At 55.2% G+C, this 19,645-nt stretch overlaps 2 protein-coding genes across 2 annotated transcripts in view; one reads left to right on the plus strand and one right to left on the minus strand.

The window, feature by feature from the left end:
- The window catches only part of LOC111158429 (solute carrier family 7 member 7), an 87,055-nt gene that overhangs the window by 49,482 nt on the left and 17,928 nt on the right, over window positions 1-19,645 (minus strand). The window contains 3 exon segments of the mRNA XM_022520441.1: window positions 4,673-4,674; window positions 5,449-5,563; window positions 5,566-5,649. Coding sequence (XP_022376149.1) covers window positions 4,673-4,674; window positions 5,449-5,563; window positions 5,566-5,593 — 145 coding nt within the window. The 5' untranslated portion in view covers window positions 5,594-5,649.
- LOC111158421 (matrix metallopeptidase 14) lies at window positions 545-9,072 on the plus strand. The gene is made up of 10 exons (XM_022520427.1): window positions 545-901; window positions 4,893-5,041; window positions 5,231-5,353; window positions 5,733-6,040; window positions 6,536-6,697; window positions 7,041-7,201; window positions 7,379-7,517; window positions 7,650-7,800; window positions 8,278-8,393; window positions 8,738-9,072. Exons 1-10 carry the CDS (start codon window positions 797-799, stop codon window positions 9,070-9,072), a joined length of 1,749 nt encoding a protein of 582 aa, XP_022376135.1. The 5' UTR covers window positions 545-796.

The raw sequence follows: 19,645 nt of genomic DNA on the forward strand, positions 1-19,645 counted from the left end.
TGGGGCAGGATAGGGATGGAGGTGGTTGTCAAGAATAAGGGGCAAATGTTTCAGTTTGGTTGAGCCACAGGTCCCAGCAGACAATCTCCAACCCAGGTGTGGTGGACATGAAGACTACCACCAGCATCCCAGACTCTCAACTTGTCCGCCTGGGACACTAAGCCTCCCAGTACTTCCCACTCTGAGGTGAGACAAACGCTGAATACCAGGGGAATCAAGCCACCTAAAATATGCTTAGGGGGAGAAAGTCTCCCACATCCCGTCCCCTAGGTCCCCCCCTACACACACACACAGACCCCCATCCTTAGCTGTGGCCTCAACCCCTGCAGATGGCAGCCTCCGCCACAAAAAGGCAACTTAGGGTGGGTTTTTTTGTTGTTGTTGTTGCTTTTTTCTTTTTCTTTTTCTTTCTTTTTTTTTTTTTTTTTTTTTTTTTACCCGACTCTTGGCTGTAATTGGATTCAGGCTGAAACAACCACGTCCGCACCGGGAAAGGAGGGCATTGGGGCGGGGGCGGAGAGGCTGTGGGAGAAGGGAGGGACCAGAGGAGTGAGAGAGGACTCGCGATGCAGTTCGCAGACTAAGCAGAAGAAAGATCAAAAAACGGGAAAGAGGGGACGAACAAACAGGCACTTTCAAGAACAATCCCCCCATCTCCAAGCGGACAGCGCTCTAGGAATCCAAATTCAGTGCCCACCGAAGACAAAGGCGCCCCAAGGGAGTGGCGGCGCGACCCCAGGGCTGGGGGCCCCCGCCGCGGAGCCTGCACGGCTGGCTGCCGGGACGGTCACGGACCATGTCTCCTGCCCCACGGCCCACCCGCAGTCTGCTGCTCCCCCTGCTCACGCTCGCCACCGCGTTCGCCTCCCTCAGCTCGGCCCAGAGCAGCTTCAGCCCCGAAGTAAGTGAGCTTCCCCGGCCCTACCGGGAGTCGCGCCCGCCGGGGAGGCGAGCCGGGGGTCTCCAAAGGGACAGGCTCCTCCTTGGAGAGCAGCAAGCTCGGGGGTTCGGCCGCTCCGGGCAGCAGCAACCCCCTCCTTTTGCTTTCCCTCCTCATCTCCAAACTTCCAAGTCGATCCAACTTCTGTCTTCCCCAACCAGCCCCCCCACCCCCACCCGCCGCCACCGACTTTCTTTCCCAGTTCTTTCCTGGGAAGAGCCTTACAGCTGGGGCCCACCGTCCCCGGTTCCCCGGGGCTCTGAGCTCAGCTGCAGAACCAGGAGGGAGCCTGGTAAATACTTTGACTCCGCTCAGTCCTTGCGCTGCCCTGCTTTCTTGTCCTATGCGCCAGTCCGTTGTTTCTTCAACTTTCCAGCCCTCCAGCGCTCTCCCGCCCGCACCCGCCGGCCGGGGAGGCTCGGTGGACCGCGCCGCGGCTCCGGGCCCCCCAACGCTGCGCGCCTCCCGGGCGGTCCCGGCCCTCCGCGGGTGCAGCCGCCACCAGGTGGGGTCGGGGCTAGACCCACCGAGCGGTCCCGTCCCCCGCCCCACTCCGCCTCCCCGTGCGGACCCCTCTGTGTCGCGGCCCGGAGCCCTGGCGTCGAAGGTCGCGCAGGGCTGGCGCCCCGGCCGCATTTCCGTACAGACAAAGCTTTCCTTGTGAGCCGGGGGTTCGGCAGGGAGGCCGCCTCCTCCCTCTGCCCCCCTCACCACCCCAAACCTCCCACCCCACCCCCCACCAGTGGCGCCTTTAGGCTCTTCTAGTTGCCTTTGTTAATTGCTTTTTTGTTAATTTTGTTAATTGCTTTTCCGTGCAGGAAGACTGAAGGCATCGCACTGGGGAGTGGGGAGAGGGCCGGGCCCAGGGCACCCGCACACGTCTCAGGCGCCCCCCCCAACCCATTCCCCAACGCTGGCCCACCCGCCTGGGAGGAAGCCGCGTGGGAGTTGTCTAGGGAGGTTTTTCCTCTTTCTTGCTCTCTCTCTCTTATTTTGGGGTGAAGGTGGGAGACGAATTTGATCAGCTTCTTATTTTGGGCCATCTCAACCCACTCAGCCCGGCAGGGCCTGGGTGCGGTCGGGAGGGGCCGGGAAGGGCCGCAGAAGGGGGAGGGGATCTGGACTTGGCTTCCTCCTTCTCCGTCCTGGCCCCAGACCCACCCCCGGAGGAAACATCTCCAGAAAGAACACACTCTCTCTGTCCCGAAGGGATCTGAGGCTAAAAAGTGAAGTGTGGCCCTAGGAGTGGGGGTGACCAGGGAGAGTACAGCTCTGACCTGGGGCTAAGCCTGACAGGGCCCTGCAGGAAGAGTCATCCTCACCCCTGGCCTGGAGTCTTCATCGCAGGCCTGCAAGGAAAGCTCCTAACAAAAGAAGCCTGGGCATCAGGGGGCTGCCCACTGCCAACCTTGCCTGCCCTGCCCTCCCTCCCCTGCCCCACAAGGCCCCCTAGGGGAGGGGCAGCAGCCCTGGCTCTGTTCTAAGTGGGTCATGGGCAGTCCCAGTGCCAGAACCACCATTTGCTTCTGGGCCACGGAGGGGTGGGAGGCAGAGGGAGGGAGGAGCAAGCTCAGAGGCTCTCATCCAGGACCTGCTGGAGTTTGCCAGCATTTCCCCCAACCCATCCAGCTTCTCCAGGACTTCTAGGCCAGAGGTGGGAGGGGTTCTCTGGACCTCCCCCGTCTCGGGGAATACCTCCAGACCACTCAGTTTTCAAGACAAAGCCAGCCAACTGAGTTTTTGGACCTAACATAGTTGCTCCCTCTCCAGGCCAGTCTAGAGGGCGAGCTGGGGTTGCCAGGCCTCAGGCAGCCGGGTTCCTCCCAACAGGCCTCCAGAGTCCTACACCAGCTCCAGGACATCCCTCTCCTCCCCGTAGTCCCTTCTGGCACTTGGCCCTTCCCCCACCCAGCCGCAGACACAAGAGTCCTCTCTTCTGTGGTTCCTACCTCACCTCTTAGTCTTCTCTGTGGTTCTTGCTTTGCTCAGAGCCTAGGCCTGGGAGGAGAGGGATGGGGGCACTTCCTTTCCAGGCCTCGAGGCTCTCTTGAATGCAGGGAAGTCCCTTTCTTGCCTAAGTCTCCATTTTTCTCTATCGTGTATGGGGTGGACTTTGTGGGTGGGAATATTTAGACCTGCCTACTTTCTCAAGAGGGATTTATCCCAGAGCTCCTGGATGTGGATTCTCCTCGCCTCTCTGCCACCCTCCATTCTGTTATTCAGCCCTAAGAGAATTCCCCTCAGTTTTCTTCCCTGAGGCTTGAGGAGGCCTGACTTAAGTCCTCCTGACTTCCAGCTCCAGGAGCAGGCCACTCCCATCCTTCTCCAAAGCTGAAGCAGCCGCTCCCTCCTCACCAGGGGTCAGAAGCCTGGGGTGTGTGTGTGTACACCACAGGTGAGGCGAAGGGCAAAGGGAATTTCCCGCATACTTGGGCACAGGCCACAGCAGGCCTCCCGTGGGCACTAGCTGTGGCATCAGCCAGCACAGGTCAGGGCACGACCACAGCTCCTGGGGAGATCAACCAGGTTCTGTAGCACCCTGCTCTCCTCCCCTGTGGTCTCCCAGAGGTTAAACTTGGCTCCCTCCTCTACCCCTGAGGAGGGGCTCTCAGAGGCGGGTGGTGCTAAGGTTGCTCTGACCAGGCCTGTTGGCTGGGGAAAAGCTAGGTTGTTTACATCTTGGGCCCTAACTCCCATCAGCCTTAGGGGATCACTTCCCAGAACCCTGTTGCAATTCTTGCCCCACAGGCACATGTCCCCAGTCAGCTGCTCCTGAATCACCCCCAGCCCCAATGCAGGAGCACTGCTCCGCCAGCAGGGCCTGGGCCTAGAGGCGAAGGGCGTCAGGAAGATCCATTGTGACAACCTGGGATGGGGGCTGTGGCACCCAGCAGCAGCCTCTACCCGCTCTGCACTCCAGACTTCCATCCTAAGCAACCTGCAGGCACCCTCCGAACTCCTAAGGAAGGCAAAGCTGGAGCAGGGACCAACGTAGTATCTCCATCAGAGAATCCAAGCGTTTTCATATCCCATATATAACTTGGCTCGCTTTACTTTTCAGGCTTTAGGAAAATTCTCCATTGTTCTTACAATAAAGGCTGGATTTTTTTCCCCAACAGGGCTTTGTATTTTGTGTGCCTTTCAATCGAACACCGAAAACCTAACTTTATGTTAAGGCAATACGCCAACCTTTATCTTATGAACAATTCACAATATACCTCAAGTACAATGCTGCCACCGAGTCTCTACCATGACCCCCATCTCCCACTCCCTCTCCTGAGAACCTCAAATGGGTCTTTGAGTCCCAAGCCCTAGGTCAGATGCTTGGATGGGGACAGTGGCAGGATCCCAGCTCTGTGGCTGGGTCCCAGCCCCACCACCTCCAAAGGTCCCAGCATCCTATCTTAGCAGCCAGCCTCAGCCCTAGCTCCTGCTCTGCTTCCTCCTTTCTAAAAAGATGTCCGCTGTGAGGGTCCTAGAGGCATGGCATTCCTGTCCCAAGAGGGTCTCATACAGGACCCAAAAGAGAGCCCCCCTCAGCCTCCCTGCCTCCATCCACCATGGGCACAATCCACTCACAGGTAGGACGTGCTGTATTTACAAGAATACTGACACAGAGAAGAAAAGTGCTGGAAGGAATCAGCTCTGAGAAGCTATCCTAGGACTCAGTTAAGCCATCTGGGCTCCCATCCTCAAGAGTTACAGCCAAAGTCCGGAGCCATGGCTCCCCACCCCTGTTTGAGCCCACAGCCCCGAGAGGACAAGTCATACTGGGGCCTGGGCCAGAGTGCAGGTCCAGCCTGGGAACTCCTCCAGCCCCACTGCCAGAGCCAGGCTGGGAGCTCGTTGCCCTTTTCTCCTAAGCCAAGGGTGCATGCCAGATAGCAGGGGGAGGCAGAGGCTCCCCTTGGGCCAAGTGGAGATGCTCTAAGCCACACTCTTCTCCCTGCAGGCCTGGCTGCAACAGTATGGCTACCTGCCCCCCGGGGACCTGCGCACGCACACACACCGCTCACCCCAGTCCTTCTCAGCTGCCATCGCTGCCATGCAGAGGTTCTACGGTCTGCGCGTGACGGGCAAGGCTGATGCGGACACCATGAAGTAAGTGCCAGACCCTGGTGGGAATCCTGCATGGCACCCACCTCCCAGTGACAACACTGAGCACAGAGACCTTGCTACCTATACGCTCGACTCCTGCCCTCTCCCCTTCTCCACACTGACCCTAAGCCAGGCACTCCCCCTCTCCTCAGAAGACCTTTCTCTTTAATGGCCACAATTCTCAAACCCCAGGGCCATGAGGCGTCCCCGCTGTGGCGTTCCAGATAAGTTTGGGGCCGAGATCAAGGCCAATGTTCGAAGGAAGCGCTATGCTATCCAGGGCCTCAAATGGCAGCATAATGAGATCACTTTCTGGTGAGTCCAACAGGCAAGTTGCCTTCCTCAAAACATCAGGGTCTCCCTCCCTATCAGTTGTGCTCATAGACTCAGAGGCCTCCTATCCTACTCACCTGTCCCTGGGAAGCATCCCTAGGAGTGGGGAGAAACGTGGCTGTAATCCTGGAGGAAGGTGCAGCCTGTGGGGGGTGCGCCCCAGGGCCAGGAAGCTGAAGCCTGCGGGGGGTCTTGAGCCCTCAGTTCTTGGTGCAGAGGCATCACGAGGCAGCAGGAAGAGCCGGGGCAGCAGAGGTAGCTGGGCGGTTCAGTCAGACCTGGGCAAGTACAGGGAAGGAGAATTGTATTCGTTGTGATGCTAACACGCTCCCCTCCTCCCCTCCACGTGGCTGGACCTCAGCATCCAGAATTACACGCCCAAGGTAGGTGAGTATGCCACATTCGAGGCCATTCGCAAGGCATTCCGCGTGTGGGAGAGCGCCACACCACTTCGATTCCGAGAGGTGCCCTATGCCTATATCCGCGAGGGCCATGAGAAGCAAGCAGACATCATGATCTTCTTCGCTGAGGGTTTCCATGGTGACAGCACACCTTTCGATGGCGAGGGTGGCTTCCTGGCCCATGCCTATTTCCCGGGCCCCAACATCGGAGGGGACACCCACTTTGACTCTGCCGAGCCCTGGACTGTCAGGAATGAGGATCTGAATGGTGAGCAAAGTAGCCCTGGGACTCATTTATTCTGGGGAGAGTCAACGATCATTTGGGGGAGTGTTTATTCTGCCTCCTCCCAAAACCTCAAACCCCCAAGTCTCTGGACTACAGAGAGATCTCCTAATCTGACTTCCAGTGAAAGCAGAATTCTTATTTTGCTCCATTTACATCTGGTCCCTTTCTCACCCAATAACTGACTTCCCAGTCAAAGACTTCCCACTTTCCAAGCAAATGTCACCTCTAGCTCCTGGCAGAACCTGGGGCCCAGACGGGACCTCAGCTTCCCTTAATACATGTCTCCCTGGGATTGGGATCTGTCCCCAGAGCACCCTCTCATCTCTGCCCAGAATAGATTGCTGACTGGCTTCGTGGCTTTTTGGGTGGAAAACGTGACAGGCAGGCTCAGGTGTGAAAACCAAGCCTCTGGTGGGAAAGCAGGGCTTCTGAGGTAAGGGACCCAGGCTACCCTCATAATCATTGCTATCCCTCCAGGGAATGACATCTTTCTGGTGGCTGTGCACGAGCTGGGCCATGCCCTGGGCCTTGAGCACTCCAATGATCCTTCAGCCATCATGGCGCCCTTTTACCAGTGGATGGACACAGAGAACTTTGTGCTGCCCGATGACGACCGCCGGGGCATCCAGCAACTTTACGGTGAGTAATCTATGCCCACATCTCTCTGCTCCTCCTCTGCTCTTCCTCTCTGACCTCTGCATCCCTTCCTTTCCCCCATGCCCTACGATCTACCCCCAACCCCACTTGACCCTGCCTCCACCCACCACCTACTCTCACTTTCTTTTTTTTACATTATCTCTCCTCCATGTTTAATTCTTCTCCCACTTTTGATTCCACCTTTTCTGTCCTTTCCCACCTGATTGCTTCAGCCTCCCCCGCAGGGCCATCCACACCTTTCCAAGGGGATTGTCTGCCCATATACCTGTTCTTTCTGCCCCCTCTGCCACAAAGTCTGAAGTGACTCTCATGCTCTCTATACCAGGGAGTCAGTCAGGGTCCCCCACCAAGATGCCGCCGCAACCCAGGACGACCTCCAGGCCCTCTGTCCCCGATAAGCCCAAAAACCCCACCTATGGGCCCAACATCTGTGATGGTAACTTCGACACTGTGGCTGTGCTCCGAGGCGAGATGTTTGTCTTCAAGGTAAGAGGAAGAAGTGGGCCAGTATGGGGGACGGGAGGGCTCCAAGCCCAGCAGGCTGGGTGGAAACAGCAGTAGGAGGACTAAGAACTAGAACTGAGACAATGGGAAGCTTTGGGGACCAAGCCAGAGGACTCCCTGGAAGACAAAACGTACCGTCCCCACCTCGACACCTTTTAGGAGCGCTGGTTCTGGAGGGTGAGGAATAACCAAGTGATGGATGGATACCCCATGCCCATCGGCCAGTTCTGGCGGGGCCTGCCCGCATCCATCAACACTGCCTATGAGAGGAAGGATGGCAAGTTTGTCTTCTTCAAAGGTAACCGGGCATTCTGCCCTAGTTCTCCAGGTGTGCGGAGAGTCTCCCTGGAGGACTGGATTCCGCTTGACTCCTCCAAAGACACACGAGCCCGAGGGGAACCCTGATCCTGCCCTTCCCTCTCCCCACCAGGAGACAAGCACTGGGTGTTTGACGAAGCTTCCCTGGAACCTGGCTACCCCAAGCATATCAAGGAGCTGGGCCGAGGACTGCCTACTGACAAAATTGACGCCGCTCTCTTCTGGATGCCCAATGGAAAGACCTACTTCTTCCGGGGAAACAAGTGAGACCTCAGCCCCTTGACCCCAGGCCTCCCTCCTCAGATGCCACCACCGATTCCCTCAGTTCGGGAGAAAGACCCACCTCTCCCTGGGATGTTACCCTGGAGAAGTTAGTTGCTGGCTGAGCCTCTGCCATTGCCTAGCAACAGACGGCCTCCATTAGGTGCTGAGTGAGTGGGAAGTGACCGGGTCACCATTTCAGACCCGGTCATTTGGTGCCTCCTTCCCCCAGCACGGTGCCTCCACCCCAGCAGCCGGGCACTGTCATTAAAGGCTACCGGTGGCTCCTTGCAGCCTGGGACCTCCCATCCACCCCCACCTTCCGCCACTTTCAGCCACAGGCCCTCATTACTCCAAACCCTGGTCCCGCACCCCGTCCGTCGGCACCCTTTGCTTTCTGGTGGGTTCAGTCTGGGCCCCGCTGCCCTCTGAGGACAGGCCCAGTGCCCTACTGCATCCCTTCCCCTCCTGTCTCCCAGGTACTACCGTTTCAACGAGGAGCTCAGGGCAGTGGACAGCGAGTACCCCAAAAACATCAAGGTCTGGGAAGGAATCCCCGAGTCTCCCAGAGGGTCATTCATGGGCAGCGATGAAGGTGAGGGGCAAGGGAGGTGTCCATCAGGGGAGGATGGGGACAGCGGATTAAGGGAGAACGAGAGGAAAACCGGACAGGACAGTATGGTGGGGAAAGCAGTGATGACAAGGGGGCTGGAAGCCTTGCCACATGCCAGGCTCTGAGCAAAGTGCTCTCTGCACGTCGGATCCCTGATCCCCAGCGCCCTACTAGCCTGGTACTAGAACTACCCCAGTTTACAGCTAAGGTGACTTGTGTTCACAGAGGGTAAGGGATTAACTCAGCCAGCTCGCGTGGCTCACAGATTTCCCTCCCGCTCTTCTCCCTGTGGGTCTTCCCTGCCACCTTTTTGCTGACCACTGCAGTCTTCACGTACTTCTACAAGGGGAACAAATACTGGAAATTCAACAACCAGAAGCTGAAAGTAGAGCCAGGCTACCCCAAGTCAGCCCTGCGGGACTGGATGGGCTGCTCCGCGTCAGGGGGCCGGCCGGACGAGGGAACGGAGGAGGAGACAGAGGTGATCATCATCGAGGTGGACGAAGAGGGCAGCGGGGCGGTGAGTGCGGCCGCCGTGGTGCTGCCTGTGCTGCTGCTGCTCCTGGTGCTGGCAGTGGGCCTCGCCGTCTTCTTCTTCAGACGCCACGGGACCCCGAAACGACTGCTCTATTGCCAGCGTTCCCTGCTGGACAAGGTCTGACCCCCACGGCCGCCCACCCACTCCTACCACGAGGACTTTGCCTCTGAAGGCCAGTGGCAGCAGGTGGTGGTGGGTGGGCTGCTCCACCTGTCCCAGGCCCTCTCCCTACCCTGCCCCCCACTTCCCTTGTTTTCTATCCCCTGACTGCCTCTCTCCACCTCAACCCTGGCATTGCTTCTTCCCTAGATGGAGTCCCCTGGGGGCTGAACAGGGGCTGCCCCTTTCAGCCCCTGCTCCCCCCCAGGGGTCTCTGTAGCTTGGTGTGTGCCCAGCCCCATCTGAATGTCTTGGCTCTGCACTTGAAGGCAGGACCCTCAGACCTCGCTGGCAAAGGTCAAATGGGGTCATCTGCTCCTTTTCCATTCCCTGATATAACTTTAACCTCTGAACTCTGACCTCAGGAGGCTCTGGGCACTCCAGCCCCACAAGCCCCCCCCCACCCGGTGCACCCCCGTGGCAACCTCCTACCACTCTTTCTGGCTTAAAGGAATCTAATCTTGTTGAGAGGGGAGACCCTAAGAGAGTAGGAGTGGTGGGGGGGAAGGCCACACAGCCACCCTAAGACCTTGGGAGGGAAGCTCAGAGTCAGTCCCCTCTGCAAAGATCTGCCTCTGCCCCACCTGGCCCCAAGGACGTCCCCAGGAGCCTGAGCCATTAAGGGGCTGTAAAAACCCTTGACGGCCCTACCCCCACAAATGCCTTACCCCCACAAATGTCAGCCTTGACTGGGGATGTCTGGGTTAGAGGAGTGGAGAGCACAGGCTGCAGCTCTCAGGGTAGGATGGCTGGGGCCAAGGAGAGGGACTGTCTGGACCCCTGGGGTGAGCCTGAAGGTGACAGAAGAATCTCACTCAAATGCAGGCAGCTGGGATAGGGACCAAGGGGCAGAGCAGTCAGGGGGATAGGACAGGACCAAAAGGCTAACCAGGGAGGTGCAGTGGGAGTGGAGGGCCAGGGGATGGGGGGAAGGGGGCCAGGTGGGCCAGGCCAGCAGGGACTCCACCAGGTGGGCAGTGGTCCCCAGGGGAGGCCATGTTTTATTGGAGGTCTGAGGAAGGGCTGGAGAAGGGCACACCTACTCCACTTTGGTGCCCTTCCTCCAGCCAGCATACAAGTATGGGAAGGGTAGGGAGCCCAGAGAAAGGAGCAGAGATGACACACATCCAGGGACTGGTGACTCGGGACCTTCATGAGGGTGGCCACCTAGTTTGGGAGGTGACCAGGGGCTGACAGCACTCAGCAGCCTCAGCTGGCTTCAGTGAGGGGGCAGGTGCCTGGGTGGGTCTTGTCAGGTTAGCCCCTCACTGCCTGATACCCCCATCCCTCGTCCCTTCCTACCCATGTCCTGCCTCCTCTCCCCCACCCAGCCCGCCCATTCGAAGTCTCCTCTGGCCACCACAGGTGGTCATGGTACCTGGGACTTGAGAGAGTGAGACCCTGTGGGGACGGGGAGAGGAGAGGGATGTTAGGGGTGGGGGAGTTCCGGGGGGGGTGGGGGTGTGTGGGATGAACGGTGCTGGCAGTTCGGCTAAATTTGTCTTGTTTGGGTTTTTTTTTGTTTCGTTTAATGTATATTTTTATTATAATTATTATATATGAATTCCCTTCAAATCGTTCCTTTTTGTTAACAAGGGGCAGGGGAAGGGTGGGGGTGGGGGGTGCAGAGGCATCAGACCCCAGGAACCTGCAGGGCGGGGCTGGGTCAGTGCCCTCTAAGGACATTTTTGACCTTGTTCAACCTTTCCACAAAGAATAAATGGTGTTTCACATTCTTTGTGTGGCTGCCTTCTCTCAGAGAGGTGAATGAAAAGCATGCCCATAACCTGTGTTTTCTGTGACCTGGGGTTTCGGTATTTTTCATAAAGGAATATGTTTATCCCTGGTGGACAGTGAGGGTTCAGGGCCATAGCTGGGAAGGAAGGCATACACACTCCGTGGAGGCAGGGAAGTGGTCCCCAGAGCCCAGGCGCTCTCTTCAACCCAGCCAAGAGGTTACCTTGGAGGCCCAGAGCAAGAGGAAGTGGTCAAGCTGAGGCCACATGGAAAATCTTCCTAAATTGCATTACCCTGTCCTGTGATCTGGCCGCAGACCCTCTGTTTCCTCAGACCTCTCTTTCTGCTGCTGGGGACTCCCTGGATGTCTTTGAGCCCTTTAACCCAGCCCTGCGTGCATCTAAGCCTCTTCTAGGCCTAGGGGGCTCTGCCGTAGGGGCAGAAGGAACACCCAGGAAGGCCAAACAGTTGTCCCATGGCCAGTGAGGAGCAGCCTCTCTCTGGCAAAACAGGAATCTCACCGGACTGCCCAGGAGAGGCAGGATGGTCAGGGCGGAAGGGGAGAATAACAAGGCTTTGTTTCTTAGAAACTGCTGCCCCAGACAGGGTTCCCAGGCTGTTGACCCACCCTTCCTCCGAAACCAGCCTGGAGGGAGGAATAGCTCAGCTGCTGAGTCAGCTCAGCTGAAGGGGAGCAGCCCTCTTTCTTCCTCCCCTTCCCTTCCTGCCTTAGCCCAGCCCTCCCTGGGCTCGAGCCCAGGCCCCCTCCACAGCCTTCCTCCACAAGCGCTGGCCCCACCTAGGCCAGCGGTTCTCTCCAGCTGCTCTTCAGGGCTGGCCAGTGTGATTGCTTTGGCAGAAGGGGTACCCCACCTCTCTGCCAGCCAGGAACCCTGACCCTGCGCCTGGCCTCCTCCACCTCTCCCGCCAACAGCTGTTTGGCACAGCCTATGTATCTCAGTGGATGTGGACACCTCCCTGCCACCCTCACCAGAGGGGAGGGGGACCCAGGGAAGCTGGCATGGGAAAGTCAGGGGTTGTCTGGGGGGAGGGGAGGCGGGGGGCTGTGCGTGATGCAAGGAGCTCAAAGATGAGCTCATGGCCCCTTTGTGTTTTTGTGGCCCACATCTGGAGGCAATTACAGATGTTATCCAGTGGGAGTTCTGCAAAACACAGCTGGAGCCAGTGGAGGAGCCTGGGGAGGGGGGACTGCCAGAGGGAAGAGGAGGGGGAGCCTAGGGCTGCCACGGCTGGAGTGCGGTTTCCCCATCACGAGGAAATTGTTTGGCCCTGATTCGGGAATCACAAGATGCTCTCTGAAGCCAAGGGGGAGAAATGGGAATGGAGGACCAGAGACAAAGGGGGAAAGAGGCGGAAAAGGCTTCCCGAGCAGGGAGAACTGTGGGGTGGAGACCCGCAAGGTCCCGTGCTTCTGACATGCCCTGGGCCTCAGGGGTCCAGCCTAGGGAGGCCACCCAGAGACACTGGGAGGTGCCTTGCTGATCGCACAGGGTCAGGCGGGGTGAGGGGAGAACAGAGGTCCCTGTGGCTCCCGAGAGACCTGAAAATGCTGCTTTTACTGGCCCTACCCCGCTCTGTCCATTGGGCCTGACCCAGTTTTTAAGGTTCCAAGTTCCTGTATTCGAAAGCAGCACATGGAGCTAGAGCAGCCAGGGAGAGCCAAGGGGAATCTGCGAGGAGGTTTGGGCAGAACCCAGGGACACGGCCTCAAAGGAGCCTGCAGCAGGGGCAAGCGCTGAGCAGAGGCAGTGCTCTGCCCCCCATGGCACCCCACACATCTGAGCCCTTCCTCAGGGATCCTGCCACCAGCTGGGCCCACACCTCCAAGGCTGCCAGCCAGGTGCTGGGTCAGCGACATGAGAAGTGAGGATCAAAGAACGAGCCGGGCCTTCTAGAGAAGGGAGGACTGAGCAGGGTGACCCCTCACGCAAAAACCTGGCCAGCCCTGCTGGAACTCCACTGTCCCTCCCCTGGGGCCCCCTTCTCCGGACATTGACAGATTTCCTAGTCCTCTTTCCCCTCCGTACTCCCACTTCCCTTTCCAGCCAAAGGGAGGTGGTAAAAAAAAACCAACATTGGCCCAGTTCCTCATGACACCCAATGACACAGGCACGATCACTGCCCCTGTTTTACAGGTTTAGAAACTGAGGCCCAAATAAGACTTCTTTAAGGTTGTAGCTCCTTAATCCAAAATGAAAACCCAGGTCTGTCTAATTTTTTTTTTCCCTGTGCAGGTAGCTTCTGCCTTGTCTTTGGGTGTCTTTTCCAATGTGGCCCCTGCCTGGCTGGGGGTGTGTGGTGGTGTGTGTTCTGGGGATCTGACAGCCCACGAGTACTTGCTTCTTACTCCATGCGGCAGCAACAGCATGGGGCATAGAAATGCAGCAGGAGAAGGGCTCTTCCTCAGAAACCCACTTTGCCTGCAGTCACCTCCTTTTTGGGGGACAGGAACAGGTCCTCCTCTGAGGGAAAGAAGGAAGAAGCAGGAAGGACTCAGAATCCAGAAGGACTGAGTGGCACCAGTGGTCGCAGCTAGGGGAGGGATGGGGGGGCGGGGAATGGCTGTGCAAGGGCCTAGGAGGACAGTTCCCATTCCCTGAGGCTCCAAGGAAACCCCAGTCAAGGCTAATCCATTGTCCTGATGTCCCTGTACTCCCTTCTCACCCACCTCCCAAATCTGAATTCACTTTCTTTAGGAGACCAGGGGCTACACACTTAACCTAGGGGTTTCAGCCTTCGTCCCTCAGGCAGTCTTGGAAGACTGGGGAGACCCAGTGGCAGTCTTCAAGGGGGCTGGGCAATTGGGGCCTGGAGAGGAGGCAGGCCTGACTGGCCAGAAGCCACCTTCCAAATGAGCTCACACACATACTTTCCACACTGGCCCAGGGCCGAAGGCTGAGCGCCTTCCAGGCTAGCCTTCCCCAGCCAGGCCCAGCCCCCTCTGTCCTCCGCTGTCCCTCACCAATCCTGGAACCAGAGGCTTCACAGCAGGATCAGGCACCCCAAAGAGGGCTACTGCCACACCCCAAGGTTGCAGCTTCCCCTGCTTCCATGCTGAGGCAGCACCTTACCCTCCAGAAGGGTACCTTATTTCCCCAATGGGCCCTTTGTGGCTTAGAGGAGGAGGAGACCAGTTTCCTGTCCCCACAGACCCACACCTGGGTGGGGAGGACCAGTAGAGGGCACAGAAGAGGTGTCCACACTGCAGTGAATTGGCGGAAGGACTTCCTTTGAGTACCTAAAGTAGCTCATTGACTCAGGGACCAGACCAGTTCTGGGAGCTGCCTCATCATGGGTCACTTCCTACTCACACACTTCACTTCCCAATAGGGACACTTCCCTGATTTGGGGCAGGATGGGGTCTGGGTGGGGCAAGGCCAGGATGACCACAAGAGAGGGGAAAAGACCGGTGCCTCCAAAGGCCTAGCGGATTCACACACACGCGACAAGCTCCAGCTCATTCTGATCCAGCCTGTGGTCAAAGACGTCACCCTTCGCTCAGCTTCCAGAGACTTGGAGCACCAGGCCAGAGAGCAAAATCAATTCCCAAAAATGCTCTCCTTGGCCACTCAGCGTCTGGCTCTGCGCTAGGATCGTGGCTGCCCTGACGGTATATTCTGGATCCAATAATAATATCTTCCTGAGGCTCTGTGCATTTGTGTATTCACGTTCACTGTGTGTTCATGTATGGCAGACAGTTCATCCGAGTTTGGATCCCAAAAATATGGCCACTTGCAAGCAGCTCATACAGCCCGCCACAGCCCTGCAAGGCACTGATGGGATAGTTCTGTCAAGGAATGACTATGATTCATAATAATACTGACCCCACTGAGGCCACGGGACAAACACATTCTGTCCTCACTTCCTTACAAAGGAGTAGGCTGGTGCTAGGCACGCAGAAGCCCCTTAATGAAAGTTTGTTGACTTAAAGGGGCGCCTGGGTGGCTCGGTCATTTTAGCGGCTGCCTTCAGCTCAGGTCATGATCCCAGAGTCCTGGGACTGAGTCCCTGCTCAGCAGGAAGCCTGCTTCTCCCTCTGCCTCTGCCCGCCCGCTCCCCCTGCTCCTGCTCTCAATCTCACTCTCTCTGACAAAGAAATAAATAAAATCTTTGAAAAGGGGGGAAAAAAAGTTTGTTGACTTAAATTGCCAGTGAAAACTGTGAATTACACAAGCCAACAGCTGTAGCTACAAATGTGTAAATACTGTACATGTATGTACACAAGTGTTATGTATATGTAAGGTCAAAAGATCATCAAGGGCACCTGGGTGGCTCAGTGGGTTAAAACCTCTGCCTTCAGCTCAGGTCATGATCTCAGGGTCCTGGGATCGGGCCCCACATCGGGCTCTCTGCCCACTTGTGATCTCTGTCAAATAAATGAATAAAATCTTAAAAAAAAAAATCATCAAGCTGTAGGTTTTACTACACTTCATGAGCTTGACTGTCTATTCCAGCTCAATCTTTTTTTTTCCTAAAGATTTTATTCATTTATTTGACAGACAGAGATCACAAGTAGGCAGAGAGGCAGGCAGAGAGAGAGAGGGGGAACCAGGCTCCCTGCTGAGCAGAGAGCCTGATGAGGGGCTCGATCCCAGAACCCTTAGATCATGACCCAAACTGACGGCAGAGGCTCAACCCACTGAGCCACCCAGGTGCCCCTATTCCACCTCAATCTTAAAAGTTTAAAAAAAAAAAAAAAAAGAGAGAGAGAGAGAGAAATGTATCAATGTCATGGATTCCATAACTCCTAAGCAACTACTTTGTCCCTATGGTTTCCCCATGTGTCCTCCACAGCCTGCCCTTAATCTAGGAGTGATCAATATTGGGTTGTATTAACCCAGAGCTTCTGGAAATACCAATCCTACAGACTGCACCCTCAGGCCAGCCTGCTCCCAGATCCTGACCTAGGGGGCCCACACCCAGGTCTCTCCTCCTGACACCTCTCTAAGCTCCATGCCAGTTGCCCCCAAAATCTCTCCTCCACTTTACCGGCCCGTGCTCCGGAGCTCCCCACCCCTTGCCTACACAAAACGCCATCTAAATTCTGGGTGAAGGAAAACTGGACAACGGGCCCAGAAGAACACCCACCCCAGTCTCCGGCTGGCCACACCCCCACACCCCCTCTGCGGCAGAGGCCAGCCGGGCAGAGTTTGCGGGACGATTGCGCCCCCTTGTGCTGGGTGTTGGCACTGCGCTCCAAGCCTGAGCGAGGCAGGGGCCAAGACAGCCCCCCAACAAAGGCCACTGGCCAGCCTGTTCCTTCCCCCTTTCCACTTTCCATGTTTCCACCCAGGATACCTGTACTTACAGGGGTGGGACTATGGGCGCAACAGGATGACAAGCCTTAGTCTTCCAGCTGCCCAGAAGAAAAAGTCAGAGTTTCCCTCATCTGTCCCTGTGCAGGGGTTGGTGGGCAGCCCTGGAATAACAATGGGAAGGAAGAGGGAGTGGAGTTGAGGGGGTGCAGGAGGAAGTAAGGGGGCACTACGGGGTGCCTCTCGGAGCTCCTCCGAGTCGCCACGCTGCCCCCCTGTGGACGCCTCAGACACTGATCGCCCCAGGATGCCCTTCCCCTGGGCCCCCACCTTGGAATGCTTTGACAGAACTCCTTCATGCCAAGGCAAGCAGGCCTCCCTGACTCCTTTATCCCCAGAGTGGGCATTTCTGTGTCACTCCCCTGAGGCCTTTGGAGATCATGCCCCCTCTTGGGGCTCCTCTAACCTGCACCCATCCTCCTAACCTCATCCCTACCACAGGAGGATCCTTTAATCCAAGTCTCACATTTATAGAGCTTTTCAATTCTGTACTTGAAAAAAAAAATGCCTGTAGGTATTTTGTAACTATCACCATATTATTGCTGTGTTTATGCTAAGAGTTTTCATTTGTTGGGGTGCCTGGGTGGCTCAGTGGGTTAAAGCCTCTGCCTTCGGCTCAGGTCATGATCTCAGGGTCCTGGGATAGAGCCCCATATCGGGCTCTCTGCTCAGCAGGGAGCCTGCTTACCACCCCCCACCCTCTCTGCCTACTTGTGGTCTCTGTCTGTCAAATAAATAATAAAATCTTTAAGAGTTTTCATTTGTTAAATAGGAACATTTAATATACACTAAGTATTGAGGCACCTGGCTGACTCAGTCAAGTAGAATATGTGACTCTCAATTTCAGGGTTGTTAAATTCAAGCCTCACGTTGGGTTTAGAGAGTACTTAAAAAATAAAATCTTGGGGTGCCTGGGTGGCTCAGTAGGTTAAGCCTCTGCCTTTGGCTCAGGTCATGATCTCAGGGTCCTGGGATCAAGCCCCACATTGGGCTCCCTGCTCAGCAGGGAGTCTGCTTCCCCCGCCCCCCACGTGCTGCTCTGCCTGCTTGTGATCTCTCTCTCTCTCTCTCTGTCAAATAAATAAAATCTCTTTAAAAAATCAAATCAAATCTTTGGGGCACCTGGGTGGCTCAGTTGGTTGAGCGTCTGACTTTGGCTCAGGTCATGATCTCAGGGCCTGGGATAGAGCCCCACATTGGGCTCCCTGCTTCTCCCTCTCCCTCTGTGATTTCTTTTGCTCTTGCTCTCTCCAAATGAATAAAATCTTTAAAAATAAATAAATAAAATCTTTATAAATAAATAAAACATACAAAGTATCTTTGAAACTGTCTTAGTATTTAACTTTGTAGTATACCAGATACCCCCAAAATGGACATGATTTGAGGTTGCTCCAAACCTCTGAGGTGTGTCTCCAGCCCAGCATCTCATTCTTTCCAAAGCACAAGGAAACTTGCTCCTATAACCATATGGCAGGGTCTTTAATCCCCACTCCTTCAAACACAGAAGTTTCCACATCTTGAAAAGCTCTTCTGGATACTGCTGCAGTCTTGAATTATTTCCCTCATATCCCCCTTTTCTGTCAACAGCTGTCTGCATTCCTTCACTAGTCGTTTTTTAAAAGTTTTTTAAAGTTATTTATTCACTTAAATAATCTCCATATCTAATATGGGATTCGAACTCACAACCCCAAGTTCAAGAGTGGCATGCTCTTCTGACTGAGCCAGCCAGGGCCCCCAACCAGTCATTTCTTTTTTTTTCTTTTTTTCTTTTTTTTAATTTTATTTACTTATTTGACAGATGGAGATCACAGAGAAGTAGGCAGAGAGAGAGAGGAGGAAGCAGGCTCCCTGCTGAGCAGAGAGCCCGATGTGGGACTCGATCCCCGGACCCTGAGATCATGACCTGAGCTGAAGGCAGAGGCTTTAATCCACTGAGCCACCCAGGTGCCCCCAGTCATTTCTTTTTAAACTAACTTCTATATCTGTGGAAGCAACCCAGGCATTTACTCAAACTTCTCCTCTATTTTTTTTTTTAAGATTTTTAGTTGATTTATTTAACAGAGAGAGAGAGCATAAGCAGGGGGCCAACACAGGGCTCAATCCCAGCACCCTGGGATCATGACCCAAGCGCAAGGCAGACATCCAACCAACTGAGCCACCCAGGCACCCCTGAAACTTCTTTAAAAAGGGGGGAAGCAGAGGGGGCGCCTGGGTGACTCAGTGGGTTAAAGCCTCTGCCTTCAGCTCAGGTCATGATCCCGGGGTCCGGGGATCGAGTCCCACTTCAGGCTCTCTGCTCAGCAAGGGGCCTGCTTCCCCCTCTCTCTCTGCTTGCTGCTTTGCCTACTTGTGCGCGCTCTCTCTCTCTCTGTGTCAAATAAATAAATAAATATATTTTTTTAAAAAGTGGGGGGTAAGCACCTGGGTGGCTCAGCAGGTTATGACTACCCTCAGTTCAGGTCATGATCTCAGGGTCCTGAGATCTAGCCCTGTCCTTGTCTTCTTCTTGGGGCTCCCTGCTCAGCAGGGAGTCTGCTTCTCCCTCTCCCCCTGCCCCTCCCCAATGCTCATGTTCTCTCTCTCTCTCAAAATAAATAAATAATCTTTCTTTAAAAATTGAAGTTTAATTAACATACAGTGTTATATTAGTTTTAGGTGTACGATAAAAATATGGAATGTTTCATGAATTTGTGTCATCTTTGCACAGGGCCTTGCTAATCTTCTCTGTATTGTTCCGATTTTAGTACATGTGCTGCCAAATTCAGCACTGAAACTTCTCCTTGAAGGGCCCTCATGACCTCTTCTTCCCACCCCAGATCTTTTCTCTACTTTCACTGTGTTGGGTTCCTGTTAGCATCGTACACAACTTGCTTCGAGAAGCTTCTTTGCCCTTGTTTTCTGGGAAGTTATGCCATCGTGAAATTCACGATTCACAGAGTTGCCAAGGAATCCTGAAGGTCCAAGGCATCTGTCCCTCTGCATTAACCCTACCTGTACCCTGAGCTTCTGAACCTCAGGCAGGGAATAGATTAATTTTCTTTATTTGCTCTGTTAATTCCAGGCTCTGTCCTTCACTGCACAAAACAAACAAATTCTTGTTCCATGCTATAGCTCATCAAATATTTGGATCTAGTTTTCATATATTCAATCCTTCACTCAAGTTAAGCTTTTCTTTAGGTGAAAAGACTTTCTAGTTCCATAAACAGCTTATTATATGACATGGCTTAGAGACCCCTCACCAGTTCTAACACCCTCCTCCGGATTGATTCATTTTATCAATCTTTTTTTTAGATTTTATTTTAAGGTCATCTGTACACTGAGTGTGGGGCTCAAACTCACAATGCAGTGAGTCTTGTGCTCCACTGACTGAGCTGCCAGGCAACCCATTTTATCGATCTTTTAATACATCGCCTGCAGCACAGAGAGAGGCCATGTCACATAATGGTTAGGAACAACGGCTCTGG

This window comes from Enhydra lutris, unplaced genomic scaffold (genome assembly GCF_002288905.1).
Source record: "Enhydra lutris kenyoni isolate GAN:26980312 unplaced genomic scaffold, ASM228890v2 scaffoldscaffold4, whole genome shotgun sequence".
Classification (NCBI taxonomy): Eukaryota; Metazoa; Chordata; class Mammalia; order Carnivora; family Mustelidae; genus Enhydra; species Enhydra lutris.